We start from the raw sequence: 18,644 nt of genomic DNA on the forward strand, positions 1-18,644 counted from the left end.
TGCAAAGTAATTTGTATTAAAGAGATTCGCAAAATGTGCTTTTCAAAATCTGATTGACTAGGAGTTATATTTGCACAAATTAATTTATTCATAATGGATCAAATGTCGTATTTGGAAGGAAGATTAATTTGCCACAAGTCTTGAATTTCTATTTCTCATAATTATTACTTTATATTGGAGTTTAGTTTTAGAATTATATTAGAACAGATTAGTTTCGCTGTGATTTACCTTTTTGGACCAGAGTTTTACTAATTTTCAGGACAGTTGTGTTATGAGCTTCTTCTCTTTTAAGGTTCAAATAGACAAGTTGGTAAGGCTGCTGAAAAGTAGCCCACTGACACCTTTGGCTGTCTCTGCTGGTCACATGTCTCTCACCTTGCAGGATGTAGCTGAGCTCATAATGCTCATAAAGTAGTGCAGTTGTTTTTAGTCATTATTCCACCTGCTGGGAACAAAAAAATATTGACTGGTGATTTTTAGTATAAAAATATCGACACTGATACTGCCGTTCTAAAACCTCCCCTGCTTTAAGTATGAATATGTGCATTCAAGTGTGTGCATGGAGCATAATGAACGGGTATGCAGCGGGAGTTTATTTTTGTTGAGCTTTTCAAAGCTGACTTCATTAGGCATCAACACTGATTGAAAGCTATTTTTATGGGTGTATGATTAAGCTTTTTCCAGGAGTGGTTGTTCTCTCAGCTATCTCAACTGTAGATAGTATCTGCCAGCTCCCTGTTTTGATGTGGAAATGATGAGCTTGTTAAGCCTGGCCCATAAGAATCACCATGGAAAATTCTCTGTTTCCTTGCACACCAACTCAAGTCTTGCAGATGGGATGCCAGGGCTGGGTAATAAATATGCAGGGTGACAGAATTCACAGTTTTAAAAACAGATTCCCGCTGACATGGCACGCTAAACATTGTGAGGTGCTGGATTCAAAACTTCCAGTCATCTTTCCTTCCCTCTGTACCTTCCTCTTTCAGTTCAGAGAGGCTCCTCTTTTTCTTACACAGACAAAAGCTTCATTCTAGCTTGGAGCAGCGGCTAACTACCTCCAACCACAAGCTGTCAAAGCAGAGAGTTGTCTGTCTGTCATAAACCCACTCTGCATACAAACACTTTCTCACACACATATATACACAACTGCACGTACGTATTCTCACACATGTCCACACAAACGCTATAAATGCAATGTCAGTGGGCTGAAACAAAGAGTCTCAGGCCAACAGTCTAGCAGGGCCTAAGTGCAAGGACCAGCTTGATAAGTACATAATAACTAAACAGAGAGTTGCAAACCTCATGGTCCACAGAACAACTGAAAGCTGTCTGGTCTGTTGTTTACATCAACTGACGATTTCCAGCGAACATTATAGTTTCTTGGTGACTCATGCTCTGATGAGGAGGCAGGTCTGCAAAGACATCTTGCATCTCAGAACAGTACCCTCAGCTTCTGATACTGTACCACACCTAAAACCAGGACTGTACCAACACTCATGCACATATAAACACTAGCTCTTTAATAAGTAAAACACTTATGTCTCATATGACACTACAAAGCTTAGCTCTTTGATGGACACCTGATTCAAAATGTAATGAGTCTCCATACTGAGCTGGACAGCTGCTGAGTAGAAATGTCACGAGAACCGACACTTTGGTATCAGGCTGATGCCAAAATTCTGAAAATGTGACGGTACTTTTTTTTCTACAGTACAACAAGAACCAAAGGTACAGAAGCTGTTGTTTTGTACTAGAGGTGTGATCCTGGACTGATGAGCTCAGTATAATAACCCCACAAGCATCCTAGTCTGACATCAAACTCAAAGAGAAGAAGAAGAAGAAGACCGGCGCTGTAAACAATAACAACACGTGGAATGGCAGCAGCATGTGCAGGTGCAGCAACAGGTCCATCGTGGCTTGGTGGAAAAAAAAAGACTGGTGCATAGAAATATTTTGTATTTGAGCCAGATTATCAGGGAAGTTATAGACGACCAAAAGCCAGTATGCAAACTGTGCTACAGAGCATTTCAAATCACAAGAGGAAACACCTCAAACTAATCTCAGCAGCTCAAAGACAGATCTGCGAGTGAGTTATATTAACAATCTTTCATCAAACTGTTCATGTCCTGAAATATTTCCGTTATTTTTTGTGAACCGCACTAGCTGGCGTTTATTGAAGAAATGCTCCACACTCAGCATTCACAAAGGCTAATATTATCTTGTTGCCTCTCCTGTTGTCTGTATTTTTGCTCTGGTATTGAATTCGGTAACAAGAATCATGGAATTTAACTGTTGCTGGTACAGAAGAAGTTGTGGTATTGTGACAACCCTACTGCTGAGTGCTTTCTCTAGGGTGCCCTTGCAGCTACACATCTTCTGTCCTAAAGAAAGTAATTTAGTTGCTTGTGGCAACAGCAGTACAGTTTCCCTTGACAGTGAATTCGAGTGCGTATTCTTAAGGCATGCCCTTTAAATACAGGTACATTGTAGGTGTTTTCTTAGCCATTCACCTTTACTTTTTTCCCTCAGTCACTTGCTGTCTGGCATTCAGGCAGCGTTACAACGCATATTTGGGATCAGACCAGCATGAATTTGTTGGTGTTGGTCTGTGTATTGATAGCAAAAAGAGCCTGGTTGGTGAAGTGCTCTGGGGAACACACTGTACTAGGCAGAGTGTTCTGTAGAGCAGAAGATTGCTACTGCACTTCTCACAGGTAATCACTGCCATACAAGCCAATAAATAGAGAGGGGAGCACACACACACACACACACACACACTACACAGACAAATACCCAAGAGTACTTATAATTCAACTATGACTTGAATCGCTCTTTACAGACTGAGATCATTAGTCACCAGGAGGAAGTGACCACCAAAACAAAAAATAACTTGTCCTTTCATTCCCTCATCCTGCCGATCTTTTCACTCTCAAGTGACCCTGAAAAGACAGCGAGCAAAAAGGAACAAGAAAAGCAGCAGATTCACAGTAATTGCAAACGGAAGAAACATGCCACGTAATGTGACATTCAGTTCAAAATGAAGCCTCTTGAATTATACTATCTCTCCCAAGCATTAGCTTCACTCCTTCCTTATCAATGCCTGGTAACCTTTGTAGGGTTTGCAGCAAATGAACAGTATTTTCTGGTACTGAAGTTTAGTACATAATCAGAGAAATAGTAAGCAATAACTCAGGGGGTCACAAGTTTACCAGATGCAAGAATGAGCTGTTTTTAATGCCGACAGTGAGCAATCACAAAGCTCTACTAAGATAATGGCAGCATATGCCATTTAGCAAGCATGATTATAATTGAATGGTAAAAACTATTATCTATTACAAATCTATTATATGAATATTTAGCAGGTAATTAACATTGACTGACCAGCAAAGTAACACTTCTAACTATCAGCTCATACAAATGACAAAACACCTCCAAACATATTTTCGTTTTCAAGTGCTGCATGAAACAGTTACACCTATGAAATCCCAGGAGCTTTTTTGAACACCACAAAACTAAGGGACAAGATAATTTGGAAACTAGGTTGCAAAATCAGGTTTTCTGGTGGTATCACAGAAACAAGAAGAAGCCTTAGACCATTAATAAGTAAGTGCAAAGTCCATGTGTATTCCACCTTATTCTACCCACCGATGGACTTGGATCACCAATAGTGTACATATATTACACATGCATACAGGCACGCATTTTGATATATACAATATGTCTCCTACCTGCACCAGATTCCAGCCCTCCAAGGACTCTGCAATGATTGAGGTCACAGAGGGGCAGACACCGCCGAAGATCATCAGGTGTTTGGGGCCGTAGCATATGGCATCAAAGAAGGCCCTCAGCCCCTTGGCGTTGTCACACTGCAGACACAGAGAGAGGTGGTGAAGGTGAGGGCAGGGATGAAGAGACGGAGAGACAGAAGGAAGAGAGAAAAGGCACATTTCAATTAGTTGTTGTAAAAACAGCGAGAGAAGGACAGTAAAAAGGAAAAAGGGTAGAGATATATCAGATTTAGAAAAAAGGGTTGAGAAAAGGTGTAGGGTAAGAACGAGGAAGAGATGGAAGGGGAAGTTATATACACTTAAAAGGCAACATTAGATATTCAAACCAGTTCTGTACTACCACTACCTGAATGTTATTTCAGACCTTGCGCTCCTCTACAGAAACTACAGGTTATACAGAAATATTAGATCTTTCTGTTCGTTTATGTCAGGAGGTGTAGAACATTTTTCTAATAGTTTGATCAGGGGAATAATTGATACCCTAACCTAGGAGTCATTCAATGAATCAATACCATCTGCACAAGAAAAAACGCTGTGTTCATCAGATCATTACACTCCAACACACACACTGTGATGGATGCACGACAAAACCAGAATACTGAGTGTCAGTTTATGGTAATGTATAGGCCTACTGCTTATGAAAAAGTATTTGACATTTGAATAACATTTAACTTGTTATAACTCTCTTAGCACCGTGGCACATGCTAATTGCAGCTTTGTGTGTTTTTGTGTGTGTGTGTGTTTTTGTGTGTGTGTGTGGTTTTTTTTTTTTGAAACCATCATGTAAAACAATGTAGCTCACTAGCTGCAGGAGCGGGCCCCCGCTCTGATCCAGTGCAGCAGAATGCAGCCATTTCACGTCACTATAGCAACCAGAGGAAAAGAGTGTGCGAAAAGGAGAGAGAGAGAGAGAGAGAGAACTGAGAGAAGAGAGGAAAAAAAAACAGTGAAGGTCCCTATTGATTGCTACATGAGCTGGCGAACTGGTTTTGCTGTGATTCCCTGATTTCCACAGTTTGTAATGATATTCCTATCAGCAGTAAACACTTCCCCTCTCAGTCTTCTATTATTGCCACTCAATTCAGGATGTGTTCCTGTGTGCGGCTGATAGATAGATGGACTGACTGCCTGAATGGCAGGTGGTGTGTGTGTGTGTGTGCTTCCGCTTTCTGACACAGTCCATCTCATCTGGAGAGTCATTTGACCTTGTTAGCCATCAGCCGGCAACTGAATGAGATTTCCCACTGAACAACAGCTCAGCAGGTCCTTCAGCGCAGATTGAAAAACTGAAAATCGAATGTGGAGGATTGAGACTCCGAACTACATATATAAGACTGTATGTTGTGATCTGTTCGGAACTTTATTAAGAGCATGGCAGGTGTCATGGCTGGAGGGGTGACAAGTTTACATCTTGTGTTCTTCTCATCCGTTTCATTGAGAGGGTGACGATAGTCTTGAAGCCCTGGATTTATTCACTGCAGACGTAGAAGGCAAGGACAAAAACTGTTACGGCCATCTTTCTGCATTGCACTCACCCCTCACCAATCAGATTTAATCATGTGCTAAGATTGAAGTCATCAGACTCTTTTTGTGTGAACGCCTTTCAATTTTTAAAGTCGGAGGCTAATTACTGGTTAAAACATGGTTTTCCCCTGTGCACGTACATTCACGCCAGTAGAGAACAATGTAAGCTGTAATGCCAGTCAAAAATAGACTAGATTGGGGATATGCCTCAGGTGAAATGAGAGGCAGAAGATGTGATTAGACACAGTGGGGATTCCTTATCCTGGCCACACAGCTGAATAAAACAGCAGGCTATTAAAGAAGATATCACATTTGCATACTCTTATCATTCATTTCTGTCCAACTGGCCATAATAAGGTGGGTTGGTAGGATTGCAACTCTCAATTGGTTACCATGCAACAGAAAAGAAATGTGGGCACCTAAACTTGTCAACGTGAGTACAATAGAGCTTGGTGATATTGCAGGTTTAAGCTGATTTATTACAGAGAGTGACAATGTAATGTAGGTGGTCAACCCCTCTGCAGCAAATAAAACTACTTTACAGCATTTGAAACCCAACAACAGACCGTCTGTGTGTGTGTGTGTGTGTGTGTGTGTGTGTGTGTGTGTGTGTGTGTGTGTGTGTGTGTGTGTGTGTGTAAGCATGCTGATTTTAAGGCAAGCCCGGGCCCAGTGTAACCGCAGTGTCTAAACAGCTGTTTCTATATATTTGGATAAACTATGTCTTCAAAACAGGTTTGTGTTAAGCTGTAAAAAGGAAAAGGTGATAGAGTAATAAATTTTTTGATTAATTAATGAACCATTTTAGTGTATGAAATTTAAGAAAATAATGATAAAATCATCACAGTTTCCTAAAGCTCAAGGCAAACCCAAAAATATTCAGTTTGCTATCACACAAGATAAAGAAGCAGTGAATGCTCAACATTTTAAAGTTGGAACTAAAGAATTGTTGACATTTCTGCTTGATAAATGACTTAAACAATTTACCATCTCTAGTTGCTGATTATTTTTCTGTTCCATCAACTAATCAGCTCAGCAACTAATTGTTTCATCTCTGCCCGTTTCAGTAAGTAATTAAAAGTCCCCAAACTCTGAATGTCCAGCTTTTTCTTTGAGGAAGGAAAACAGCCAGTGATGAAGAGAGGAAGCAAAGCAGTTTCAAGTAGAGCTAAAAGCTACCTCTTTCTTTTTTTTCTCGATTCCTCTGTTCATCCCCCCTGCTTCATTCATCCTCTCTTACTTTTGCCGGGGCACAATCTGTTGTGACTGCTAACAGAGCCTTGACTTGTGTGTTGTCATGCCAACGTGCGACTATCCACACTTTGTGCGCTAGATGAGGGAGGAGGCCGCGGCAGGGCCGGTGTAGCGATGGCTATATTTAGCCTCTCATTAGGAAGCACAACTACTCAGACATTAATCAATACTTATTCAGCTATGGAGACGCTGTATAGCTTAATGCTAGATAGGCAAAGCGGGATAGAGAGGAGAGAAGCAGCAGAATATAATGGAACCCAAAGAGTAAAGGGACAAGGAGATAGTGATGGTGATGGTGGGAGAAAGGGGGAGAAAGGAGCAGCTGAATAGAGGGAGAGAAAGAGAGGAGTGAAGAGGTATTAGCCTGACATTAACCGTGCTCTAATAAAGCCGAGTCAACCAGTATTATAAACCTGCCCTCCATTATAACCCCACAATGGAGTAATTCATGACCGTGAGATTGATTCAGTGGCTCTCTATGATGCTCAGCAGCTGCACAGTGCGCTGCAGATTTGTCCACAGTCAGACAATTATGGAAGAATGATATTTAAATATCAAATCTAAGACTATTTTTGATTATATTTCAAATCTTTCGATCACCTTATGCTACTTTCTTCCAGTACATAAGCCACTCCGTCTCTCCTTCCTTTTCTCTGCCTTTCACTCTTCTCTCTTTCATATCCATATTCAACCGCACTGAGACATTTATGTATTTTTCAAGGATTTCCAAGCAGCTGCTGAGGGGGTTTGGGTGTAAGCTATATCTTACAACCCAATTTTCCCTGAAATATTTGTTCTAAACAAGGTATAAACAGAGACAAATATCTCACTCCTGAAAAACACAAATAAGTTCTGAGGAAAAGCCGTTACAATGAGGACAGCATGGCAGCACTTAACTACCAAGCAGAGCAGCAAGAAATACTACAGCACTTTATTTCCCTCTTCTGCAGTCTGAAATCTAATTCCTGGCATTTGGAGGCCATTTGGAGCAGATCGATGGAGTTAACGCCCGTAGTAATCTGTTTGACCGCTTTGGGAGACGGCCAGGGAAGGTGTGTGTGTGTGTGTGTGTGTGTGTGTGTGTGTGTGTGTGTGTGAGGGTGGGACTGGTGGGGTTGGCAGGGTGAGGGCTGATGGTGGAAGAACCTGGAAAAGGGAGGCGTATAACCCTGTCTAAGTTGAACATCCATAAACTGAAAATTGACTTTGCTGCTCATACACACTGGAACCGGTTTCACTCTCCAGTCACTGAATTTAGAGATTCTTGTTACAAAATGTAGGCTATTACCGTTTTTATTTTTGCAAAAGGTCTCCTCCTGAGCTTGACATTTCACTCCACTGAGCTTGCACCACCTCGCTGACCATTTAGAGGACATTACTGATGGGACAGCTGGCCAAGGAGGAGTTTATTTCAAATACTCCTCAATCCATTGTCTCCATTACATTTCCTTCACTCTGACCTTTACACAAAGCTACTGAGATTCATCCCTATTGATTTATCATTACATGATGGCATTAGCCTACTGTTATTGTGCTGTTGATAAATCACACTCAATTAGGCTAAATGTGAGGGGAACAGCTGCCCTGGAATGATTTTTTAACCTATTAGCTAATGTTTCATGTGATAATTTGCATCTATTTTTGAACAACATTCTCTAATGGTGCATATATTTAAAGGTCAGCCTGCACAGAGGCTCTTAGATATAGTACAGGGTGAAGCATCTTTTTTCTGAAAGTAAGTTCAAAGCATATTTCAGCGATGATAAGTCAAAGAGGGTTAAACACATCCAACATCTTTACAAAAGTTTACAAGTTTGACTGCACATAATGCAAGGCAGAGCTTTGCATTAACAGAAAAGTACTGTGTACTGTGAGTATTTCCATAGTAAAATGAACCTGCCGCCACTACACAGAGACAATCATAGACCAGCATACCTGGAGCCCTGTCCTTCACTTAAAGCCAGCGCCTCACCTCCATCTCACCACCACTGTATGTAGAACGACCCACTGGAGAGAACTACAATGTGTGTACTGTATGCGTGCGTGTGCCTGTGTGTGTGCATTTGAGTGTGCAGATGTGTGTGATATTGTGACAAGAACAAGAGCTGATAAGAGCACCAGGCTGGAGCTAACCATGATGAAATGCCTTGTTAGCGCTGCAAACAGAGGCAGCTGCACCTGTCCCTCGTCTAATGGCAAATTACTGCACCCAAATCAGCAACCTGAGGCCCAACAATGCGCACACACACATACACACATACACGTGTGTGAGAGAGAGAGATAACAACAGAGAGAAATAGGGAGGGGAGAGCCTGATCTGATGTCAGGAGCAATCTGCTCTTCACACACTGCGTTTATTCATGACAAGGCCAACAGCACAGGTGATTACCAAGAACAAAATGTGCAAGAATCCCACCACATAATATGTTATGGATTACGATAAGATGTGCACACACTGTCAGCTCCTCTGTAGAGATAATGTGATGTAATTTACCCAAGAAATGGTGAACGCATTATAGCTTTAGCTATGTGTGAATTTGATGTGTGCAACAACATAACATTTCTTCTTTCAGTCCAATAAACACAATTAATTGTAAACTTCCATCCTTGGTTTCATTTGTTTTAGAATTATTTTCCAGTGTTTAGCCAGTAGATTTTACTTGCAATGCTTCACTGAGGAAAAAGACATAACAAGAATATTTATTTAGGAAGGAAGAAGAGGGACAAATGGCAACCCATAAACACCACACACAAACACGCACACACACGCACACACTACACGCATACAGTATTGCAATGGAGAATGAATTTAGAATTGAGAAAAAGATCTTGAACATGTCTATAATAACTCACTCTAATAATCACTCTTCATAACGTGCCTCTACAAGCATGAGAAACAATAAACAATAACAGAAAACAACAGTTCCAGGAGCTACAAACATTTGTCAGCATAAACCCTTTAAATTATACACACTGCAATGCTATTAGTGTACATTTGTGCACCAGCAACAGAAACAGCACTGTCACTGTTGATGTCCCCTTTCAGGGCACATGTCCACATCCCTCCTGCCATCATGCTGCACACTTCCCTGATGTGTTGAGCAGTGCAGCAGCGGTGCAGCAGCTGCAAAAAGCTGGTCTTTTTTAACAGCTACATCTGCCTCCTGCATGCACTCCTCATTGAATTACTTCCACATCTCCAAGCCAGGAGAGGAAATGTGAGCCAGGATGAATCCAGCGATTGCTAAAACATATGCTTGGCATTATAAAGCCCTATAGAGTTAGCAGGGTGCAGCCAATAGGTCAGATCTAAAGGAGATTATCTATTTCCCCATGTACAAACCAAACTAATCCTCTAAACTCTGTCATGGCTGTCAATACCAACTACTCTCAGAAGAGGAGGAAAGAGGGGGCGGGGGGGGGGCTATGTGAACCAGTCTGCATCAGTTTAGTAGTTTTACTCGTTCTGTGTAACTGTATTATCTTTGATTATCCTAATAGTGTATCAATAACAATTTGATAAAGAGGGTTCCTTTGAGTTCAGTGGGGTCATTTATCTGTCAATTAAGGTCAACACCCCACACTGCTGATTAAACTTCTCACACTTCAGTGGCAGCCTCATCTCACCTGCTAGCATCCTTACACACAGAGACATAAGATCTTCAAGAAGCCAGAGCTATTTGTTCCCCATCAATGAGCCCTTTGTGAGGTCCACTGGGGTGTAACATATCACCCACCATGCCTTTCCTTTCCCTTTCTAAATGACCAGGAGGACATGGCTGACAGGTAATTCACAGACTTAGGGAACCAGTGTAAAAAGCAATAGCCAAGGCTTTAAGTGAGATACTTTAAAGAGGAGCAACAAGAGGGAGAGAAAAGGGAGGAAGAAGAGGTGAGGAAGAAGCCGAGTTGTGAATGCAGCAAGCAGCAAGTCTCCTTGTGGTAACATTTAGACAGCGGGCCCCGGAGTATCCAAAGAGAGTACACATTGATTGAGTGAGAGTGGATGAAGTAAAATTGAGAGCAGGAAGGAGTGATAAAATTTTTTTTTTTTTCAATCTGTTCCCTTCACATTGCATGCCAGCAACAAAAAGAAAGAAAAATCTGAGGAACTCACCACTTATCTTGGGAGAGACTGGCCTTTAAAATCCACTGCGACAGACTGACTGGGCTGCTCAAGCTGATGGCTGTTGGCCCTCCATCTCCTCCCCTCTCCCTCTCTCCCTGCAGTCTGGCTCTTGTTATTGCACTCAATCTATCTCGCTTTCTGGAGAGCTCAGATGGCCACCAGGATAACCATGATGGCACATTGGAAGCCTCCTCGTGGTGTCAAGTCTCTTTCGCTCTATTCACTTTCTGTCTCTCCTATGCGCGCGCTCACACACACACACACACACACACACACACACACACACACACACACACACACACACACACACAGAGAATTCCCCCTGTGCTCATGCTTATTCTCAAACATACACTAGATAAATGATCATCCTTAAGCAAACGCGTGCCAAAACACAATCATAAACAAATACACACACATTAATGCACACATTGCCATCAGTCCCCTATCCGAGATAAGCTGAAATTGGCCAGTGGCAACAAAAATCGCTCCGAACACATTGCACCTTTATTAGCAATCTGTGCTGTGCAGGAAGCAGACGCTGTGTTAAGCCTATTACAGGTTGTTGTGCTTTTGACAAGGCCTGACAACAGCTGGAACATGTTGCACTAACCAGTGAGGGGGACAAACTAAAGTGTAATCCCGCTGAAATGAGCCAATCAGTCCCAGAGGAGACACTGGATGGAGAGGAGAGGACTGAGAGAACAATCAAGGCAATATATTTTATCAAGTAATAATAATAAGGCTGAATCGCTATTTCATTTTCATGACATGATGTTTTCCTAATTTTAGCTGTTCTTCCGTTTAGGAGTGGTTATTTTGCCTAAACCGAAACTACAAGTGAGCTGTCCGTCCAATCAAAGTAATTTTCACCCAGAAGGGCAGTGGTTTCAAGAAGCAGTTAACATTTGTCATGTTGATCACAGAAATAGGACAATTTAAGATCTGATGCGAGATCTGGACCTATTTGAATTTCTGACCTAATCTGAGACGCGAGCAGAAATGTATCGGGCTGAAACTGTGCTAAGTCTTTCATCCACACTAGAAATAGCTGAGGGCATTCTGCCATTTTTCCATTCCAATCACGCTGAAGAGCAGAAAAAGTCAATGTACATTCATGGCTCAATGCTAAGAGTTTGGGTTCCTCATGAATGATAACTCTGGCCTGACAAGAGGAAGGTCATTTTCGTACCTGCCCAGCAGAATTTGAACACAAGGGTCGAATAAATATAATGTATTTTTTAATTATTTAATAAAAGGTCTAAGCAACCACATAGGTGCCATCGCTGGTGTATCTGCTAACTAGTAAATGATAAAGAGTGGGAGAGAGGGGATGTGGACAGAGAGTGGGAAGAAGAAAAAGAGAGGGAGAGAGCCCATTATCAAGTTAATTGTTTCTTGGCCCCAAAGGTCCTCGATTCTCTCCCGTGGATGAATCCAGTAAATCAGAGCAGGGAAGGAAGAAAGAGGGAGGAAAAGGAGGGTGATTCTGGGTAATAGTACAGTAGTAAATGAGTCCAACATTGGAATGAGAGTCAGTTTGGGGGGTATGCAGATGGCTAAGGTTACTGCTGAGAGAGAAAGAGAGAAACATTTCTGAAAGTCTGTTAGCAGTTCATCCACAGCCTTCTTGATTTGGAGAGTCATGATATCTGTTACTACAAAATGCATCGCAGTCGATTTTGACTCAAGGCACTTCTCACAACACTTTTTTTTTTCTTGTTTTATCAGACAGCATGACCCCAAATGAACTCAAAATGAAAAATTGCTACCCTTCAAGATATTTGTTAGATTATGTTTGCGTTTACCTAAACTGAAGCAGCCTATAAACTGAATAAGAAAGCACATTAAACCCATCATATATTTCTTGTCAATTGGGGATATTAAAGGTTTATGGACAACAACTGTGTGAAAGTTTCAACCCAATCCATCCCTTCTCTCCTTCTCCCCCACTCTCCTTCTCAAACTCTTCTAGCATATACGAGTCCTGCTGGATATCGCTGGCCTCTGCTTACTACGAATTCACATTTAAAAGTCCCAGGCTCTGCTTTTTATGAGCCCTCTCCAGCCTGTTTACCTCATACAATGTTGTCTCCAAGAGCTTAACGTATATTTGAGTTGAAACATATACGTAGACCGTGATGGACTGCATCAGCTCAGTTGCCCAATAGAGCAGGGGAGAGGCAAGCAATGATGATTTTCCATGAGTGGTGGGGTTCAGTTAATTCAGGCTAGTATGTGGTACAGTAAACACGACAAAATACGAAAGAATTAGACAGAGTTTGAATCATTATGCAGAATTTAAAAGATTTAAATGACATTTAAAGGAGAAGTTCAACATTTGGGAAAAACATTTATTCCATGTATTGCCTAGAGACTGATGAGAAGATTGATACCACTTTCATTTCCCATTCAATCAAGCAGATTTACGAGTGGCTCGACATTGTATTTCAGGTTTGTTTATTCTGTACAAAAACCAAAAGTGTGAAAAAATGTAAGGGAGGTTATGTGCCGGACAGGTTTTTGGCTGGATGCAGTAGCTTCTGGGAGTCTTGTCATCACTGTGGAGTTGCCAGGTAACAACTGAAGGGCCAGGCTAGCAGTTTCCCCATGTTTCTATACTTTACGCTAAGCTAATGTAACAGCTGAAGGCTGTAGCCTTATATTGAATGGACAGAGATGATAGTGGTATTAATCTTGTTATCCAACTCTAGCAAACAAAAATGTCAAACTATTCCTGTAAAGTGTATGTTGCTCTATTTTGTTCCTATGCAGTTATTTTACATTAGCAAAATACTGAAAAGGTTATAGGGTCAACATAAAACTGCCTGGATAACAATTTTTGAGAATGTTGATATTGAACAAACTGTATCTACTAAGTATTTATTTTTAATATTTTTGGTTAGACATTAAATCAGTATCTGTGCATGGCCTTTTAAATGAATTGTGTTTGAAGTTGTGTTTAAACCATTTTCTAAGAGTACTCCAGGAAGCTGTTGACGATGTAGTGCATTTCATTAGACCGGCCCTGCATTTCAAAAACCCTTAAAATTCCATCCTCTCCTCCCATCACCCCTCTCTCTTTCTGCCTTACCACTTCCTTTTTTCCGTTATAAATCTATAAGCCAAGATTACTCTGTTGACATCATCAGGGTCATTTTTCAGACTTGACAAAACTCTTCCAGAGCGAAAGAAGACATTATATAGCTGCTTTCACAGGCTGAGTAAGACTCTCTGTGAGTAGTAAACGACTTTTGATATGTACAGTAAAATTGATTCCCTGAAAGTTAAAGATGGTCATGGTTAAATGATTGGAGTAAAACACGAGGAACAACTCTAGATCACACACTTTGTTTTGCTCTGACCTCACCTGTCAATCACTTTGGTGTAATGTTTTCATTAATTTCTAACATGTAACACATAATGGGAGTTTACTTTAGATTCAGTTTGACATTGTCTTTTGGAAGGGCACGTTTCCCACCGCGATCACCACACAAGTCACGTATGTGTGTGTGTGTTCAGATGACTTTGCCAGTAGTCCTTTCTATGATTGGTTATCTAATAATGGCCATTTAAAGAATAGAAAAAGGAAGATATTACCGTTGACATTTAGTCAGGTCTAAAAGGACAAACACTTGCAGATTACTCATCCTTCTCCAACTTGCGATGACCCTCTACTGACAACTCTGTGACAAGGCGGAGAGGAGTGCAGCACCTGTCTTTATTCCACACAAGACAGATGGGAGTCTTAGGAGTGTAGGCATGGTGGACTGTGGAGCTGGATTCAAAAAACTGCCTGTCATATTGGGTGAGTGGGTGCATGGAGGTCTGTGCGTGTGTGTGTGTGTGTGTGTGTGTGTGTGTGTGTGTGTGTGTATATACTAAGTAGGATAGAGCAAAGCACAGTTCAGGCTGTCCCTCTCTGCAGCCTAGGGATTTTTCTGTCCACGCACATCAATCTTGTTACAGCAGAACGCCGCCTCCCAGGAATCCTGGCCTAGTGTCTGTTTGGATTTAGGACCCCTCTTTCATTCTCCAAATCTCTCTTCTTCTTTCCCCATCTACTACTTCTTTCTCCATTTCATCAACATCATCATTCTTTCCCTCTTATTCTTTCACACATGCTCACATGTCGATCTCGCAGTTTCTTGCTCCTCCCTCCTTCCTCTCAGTCACCCACTGATCTCTCTTTCTGCCCTACCACTTCCTTCATACCTCTCTCTCTCTCTCTCTCTCTCTCTCTCTTTCTCTCTCTCTCTCTCTCCCCTCTCATCTCTCAGCTCCAGGAGGTTTAAAGTTATTAAGGGTCATGGCTGTAAGCGTTGCATCATTAACTCATCTTCTTTGGATGTTAACGTTGCAGTTTTCTGCTCAGTCCAATTAATTCCTCAGTTAATCACCTAACCATATTTTTCAAAGGATGCTTTCAAAGAGTGGACTGATACAACATGGCAAGCAAATGTGCTTATCAATCATTAACATTAGCTGAGAATTGATTCAATAGTCAGTGACAGGAGGGCACAGGGTTTGCAGATTAGCTGTTGAAGGTAAATAGATAATGAGATCCAAGTGAAATGAAAAGATACAGGAGTAAAGTGCAGTATGCAGAGTAGAACTGTGATTTATTCTGCACTAAAGCAGCCTTCAAGCCAGGCTTTTTGTCCATCATAAGACCTTTTGATCCAGAACAATGTCCATCACCAACTAAAAATTATGTCTACACTAAAGCAAATTTTGTCTTCTTTGGATGTTTTTCACAGGTCCAGTCATTACTGCGCCTGCTTTGGACCAGCAGTGTTCAACAATGACAGCGATTTAGTTTTCTCTAGTGGAAATATTAATTCAAGATATCTGTAACAATGTATATTTTCACATGTAAAAATTATATTTCAACTTATCAAAATGAGATTTACAGATATTTTTAAGTTAATTCTTGATATCAGTAATTTTATGATAATTATTTGAATAACCACTAATTTCATTTCAACATGCTGAAATGTAATTTCACATATCAGCAATTGCAACTCTAATTAGCATATTCTATTTGGATTTGTGTCCTAATTTGCACTTTGTTTTTGACACCTCAAAATGTAATTTTGAGATGTCAAAGTGTTCATTTAGGATATCTGCAAAACAATTTTGAAATGTTACAATTTCATTACTGATATGTGCTCTAATTAGCATATTCATTTTGTCAAGATATCTACAATGATGACCAGCAGAAATTCTCAATTCAATATCTGAAATGCAGCTCTAGATATCTAAAATGTAATCCTAGACATTTGAAATTTTATGCTTAGTAGTTGCATTTCCAAGACAACAATGAACATCAGTAATAAAGATTGGTAATTGTTAGAAATTACATTTTGTCTAGTGAGAATCGAGCTGCAGATATCATTACCAAGAATGGCAACCAGTCAAAATTACATTAGGCATATGGCGACTTGGAATTATAACACATCAAAATTGATTTACAGATCTGTCATTTAGTTTGAATAGAAGTCAATGGTAAAAGTTGTAATAAAGTTACAAATATCTACAATGCACATTTTCACATGTAAGAAATTAATTATTGATATCAGAAATTAATATTGTGACTAGTGAAAAATAAATTATTTTATGGATACACTGCCTTTGAATTCTAACTAGACACAAAGCAATTGTTGATATCTGCAATTGCTATTATTACTATTGAGTAAATGTTAAAATGGCTTGCCATACACTGCCACCAGCACACATGCACTCACAGTCACCAACACATGCAAGCACACACAAACGCTATGCACCCCAACATTCATCAACCAGCGAATATTTAACCAGGCTGGGGGCCATGCCAACAGTGTCCACAAACACTCATCAATCACAGGAGTTACAATCATGGACAGTCACACATGGGCACACACACACACACACACACACACACACACACACACACGCACGCACACACACACACACGCAGCATCCAACCAGGTGGTCGACTCTCGTCTCACAATAGCTCATTTCCAGGCCAAAAAAAACACTCCAGTTGAAGGCATTGACTGTGAGTGCTTGTCGTTTCTAATGAATCGCTTATTGACTGGTCTGTATTGAGGAGACTGGAAACACATAGAAGCAATAAGAAAGAGTCTCTCTGCCCCCCCCGCTCTCTCTTCTTTTCTCTCACCCAACAGGGTGACAGTAAAGCAGGAATGAGGAATGTGACAGCCCGAGCAATCGGACAATACCGTCTCGTTTGAGAAGCTGACGTACAACACTGTGTTGCCATAGCTACCGAGAAAGAGAGAGAGAGAGACTGTGTGTGTGTGTGTGTGTGTGTGTGTGTGTGTGTGTGTGTGGGTGTGGGTGTGTGTGTGTGTCTGATTGTGGTGGTGGTGGGGTGGACAGAGGGGAGAAAGAAGGGGCTAGACTGCAAAGGAAAATTAATTTGTGTACAAGGCCATGTCGCAAAGAAAATTGCATTTTTCCCTTAGATGGGGACGAAGGGAGAAGCTGTTGTTAGTCCACTGCTTGTGTGGATAAAAGTGAATGTGAGTGTGTGTGTGTGTGTGTGTGTGTGTGTGTGTGTGTGTGTGCGCGCATGTGTCAACAGCCTTCCAGATGCCATCTCAGTGGATTGTGGGCCGAAGTGTTGCAGGATGTCAGAACGCTCTTCATTACAGAGGCTTTTAAATAAAACAGATTGAAAAGCTTAAAATAAGATGCAGCCCATGGAGCGGGATACACACACTAATGCAAAGTAAAGAGAGAAATGACGGAAAAGAAACGCTTGAATTTACTGCTTGTGCGCGTGTCACGTCCCTCGCACACAAACACCAGCAGGCAGAAAAGAACATGCGCAATAGCACACTTTGCATACACCTCTCTGACACACACATACAGAGAGTGAGAGAAAGATTTTTTCTCTTTTTGTGGCATGACGAGTCGTCTGAATTCCACGGCTCTCTAAGTAGGTCATGCAGCCTTTTCAGAGTTCCACTCCTCCCCACGCTGCATCAAAAATGCATAAATCCCTGCACATTCTCCCTGCTAGCAGCTTCCCAGGCCGGCTAAAGCACATCTTTAGTGATTCTAATCCCATCAAAGGTGGTTCTGCTGGTATGTAAACACAACATGGGATAAAAATGCCTTCTCTGGCAGTTGCATTCATGAGTGCTCCTCATTTTATGGGGATGTTCATGAAGTTATAATGCAGCAATCCACTTACTGAATAGGTGCGAGTGCAGGGGGGGGGGGACAGAAAACAGACCTGTGTTTGGTTCAAGTTTGGTTAAAATAAAAGAGTGTGTAAATAAAAGCAAGCTGAGAATTTTGGTTCCCACCAGGAAAGCTATAGGCTGGTTGGCGATGCTATCTTCAGAGATACACTTCATTGTCAGATGAGTCGAACGGGGGAGGTACAAAGTGAACGCAGGTAAGATAAGCTCTGGCATGCCTCCTGACAATGGAAGAGCAATCAAGAGATGGTGCCTTTACACAGTGTGGAAATGTTAGGACTGATGTTCACAGGGCCTTTTGTGAGAGCTGTGGTGTGGTATGTATCACAAACAAGATGTCTTCCTTATCCTGCATCCAAGAATTAAATCAATGACATTAAAAACTACACAACAGAATTACTTGTTGCCTTTGTAAAAGCCCTGAATGCTCTGCCGATTTAATTCAGAGACTCATGTTAAAACATGGATAGACATTTTATCTTTCTTTGAGCGTATGGCTGCTTTGCCTCACGTCAACCCCAAACGTCTCTCCCTTCCACTCTGGGTATTGAGTTCATCCATAGATGAATAATTGAGCAGATCACAATAATAGTCTTCCTCTGTCACATCCCAATCTCTGACCACGGAACCAACCCAAGGGACCACAAGTGACAGTCATCACCAGTGAGTCTTTGTGACTGCATCACCTATCACAGTGCTCATGCGCGTGTGTGTGTGTGTGTGTGTGTGTGTGTGTGT

At 41.3% G+C, this 18,644-nt stretch overlaps 1 protein-coding gene across 1 annotated transcript in view; it reads right to left on the bottom strand.

Annotated features, from left to right (window-relative positions):
* Positions 1 to 18,644, bottom strand: part of gabbr2 (gamma-aminobutyric acid (GABA) B receptor, 2) — a 176,255-nt gene that overhangs the window by 123,358 nt on the left and 34,253 nt on the right. The window contains exon 2 of the mRNA XM_023412306.2: positions 3,729 to 3,866. Coding sequence (XP_023268074.1) covers positions 3,729 to 3,866 — 138 coding nt within the window. The remainder of the gene's footprint in view (positions 1 to 3,728; positions 3,867 to 18,644) is intronic.

The sequence above is a fragment of the Seriola lalandi genome, unplaced genomic scaffold (assembly GCF_002814215.2).
Source record: "Seriola lalandi dorsalis isolate HSWRI2012SDOR001 ecotype SW California unplaced genomic scaffold, Sedor1 jcf7180002054476, whole genome shotgun sequence".
Classification (NCBI taxonomy): domain Eukaryota; kingdom Metazoa; phylum Chordata; class Actinopteri; order Carangiformes; family Carangidae; genus Seriola; species Seriola lalandi.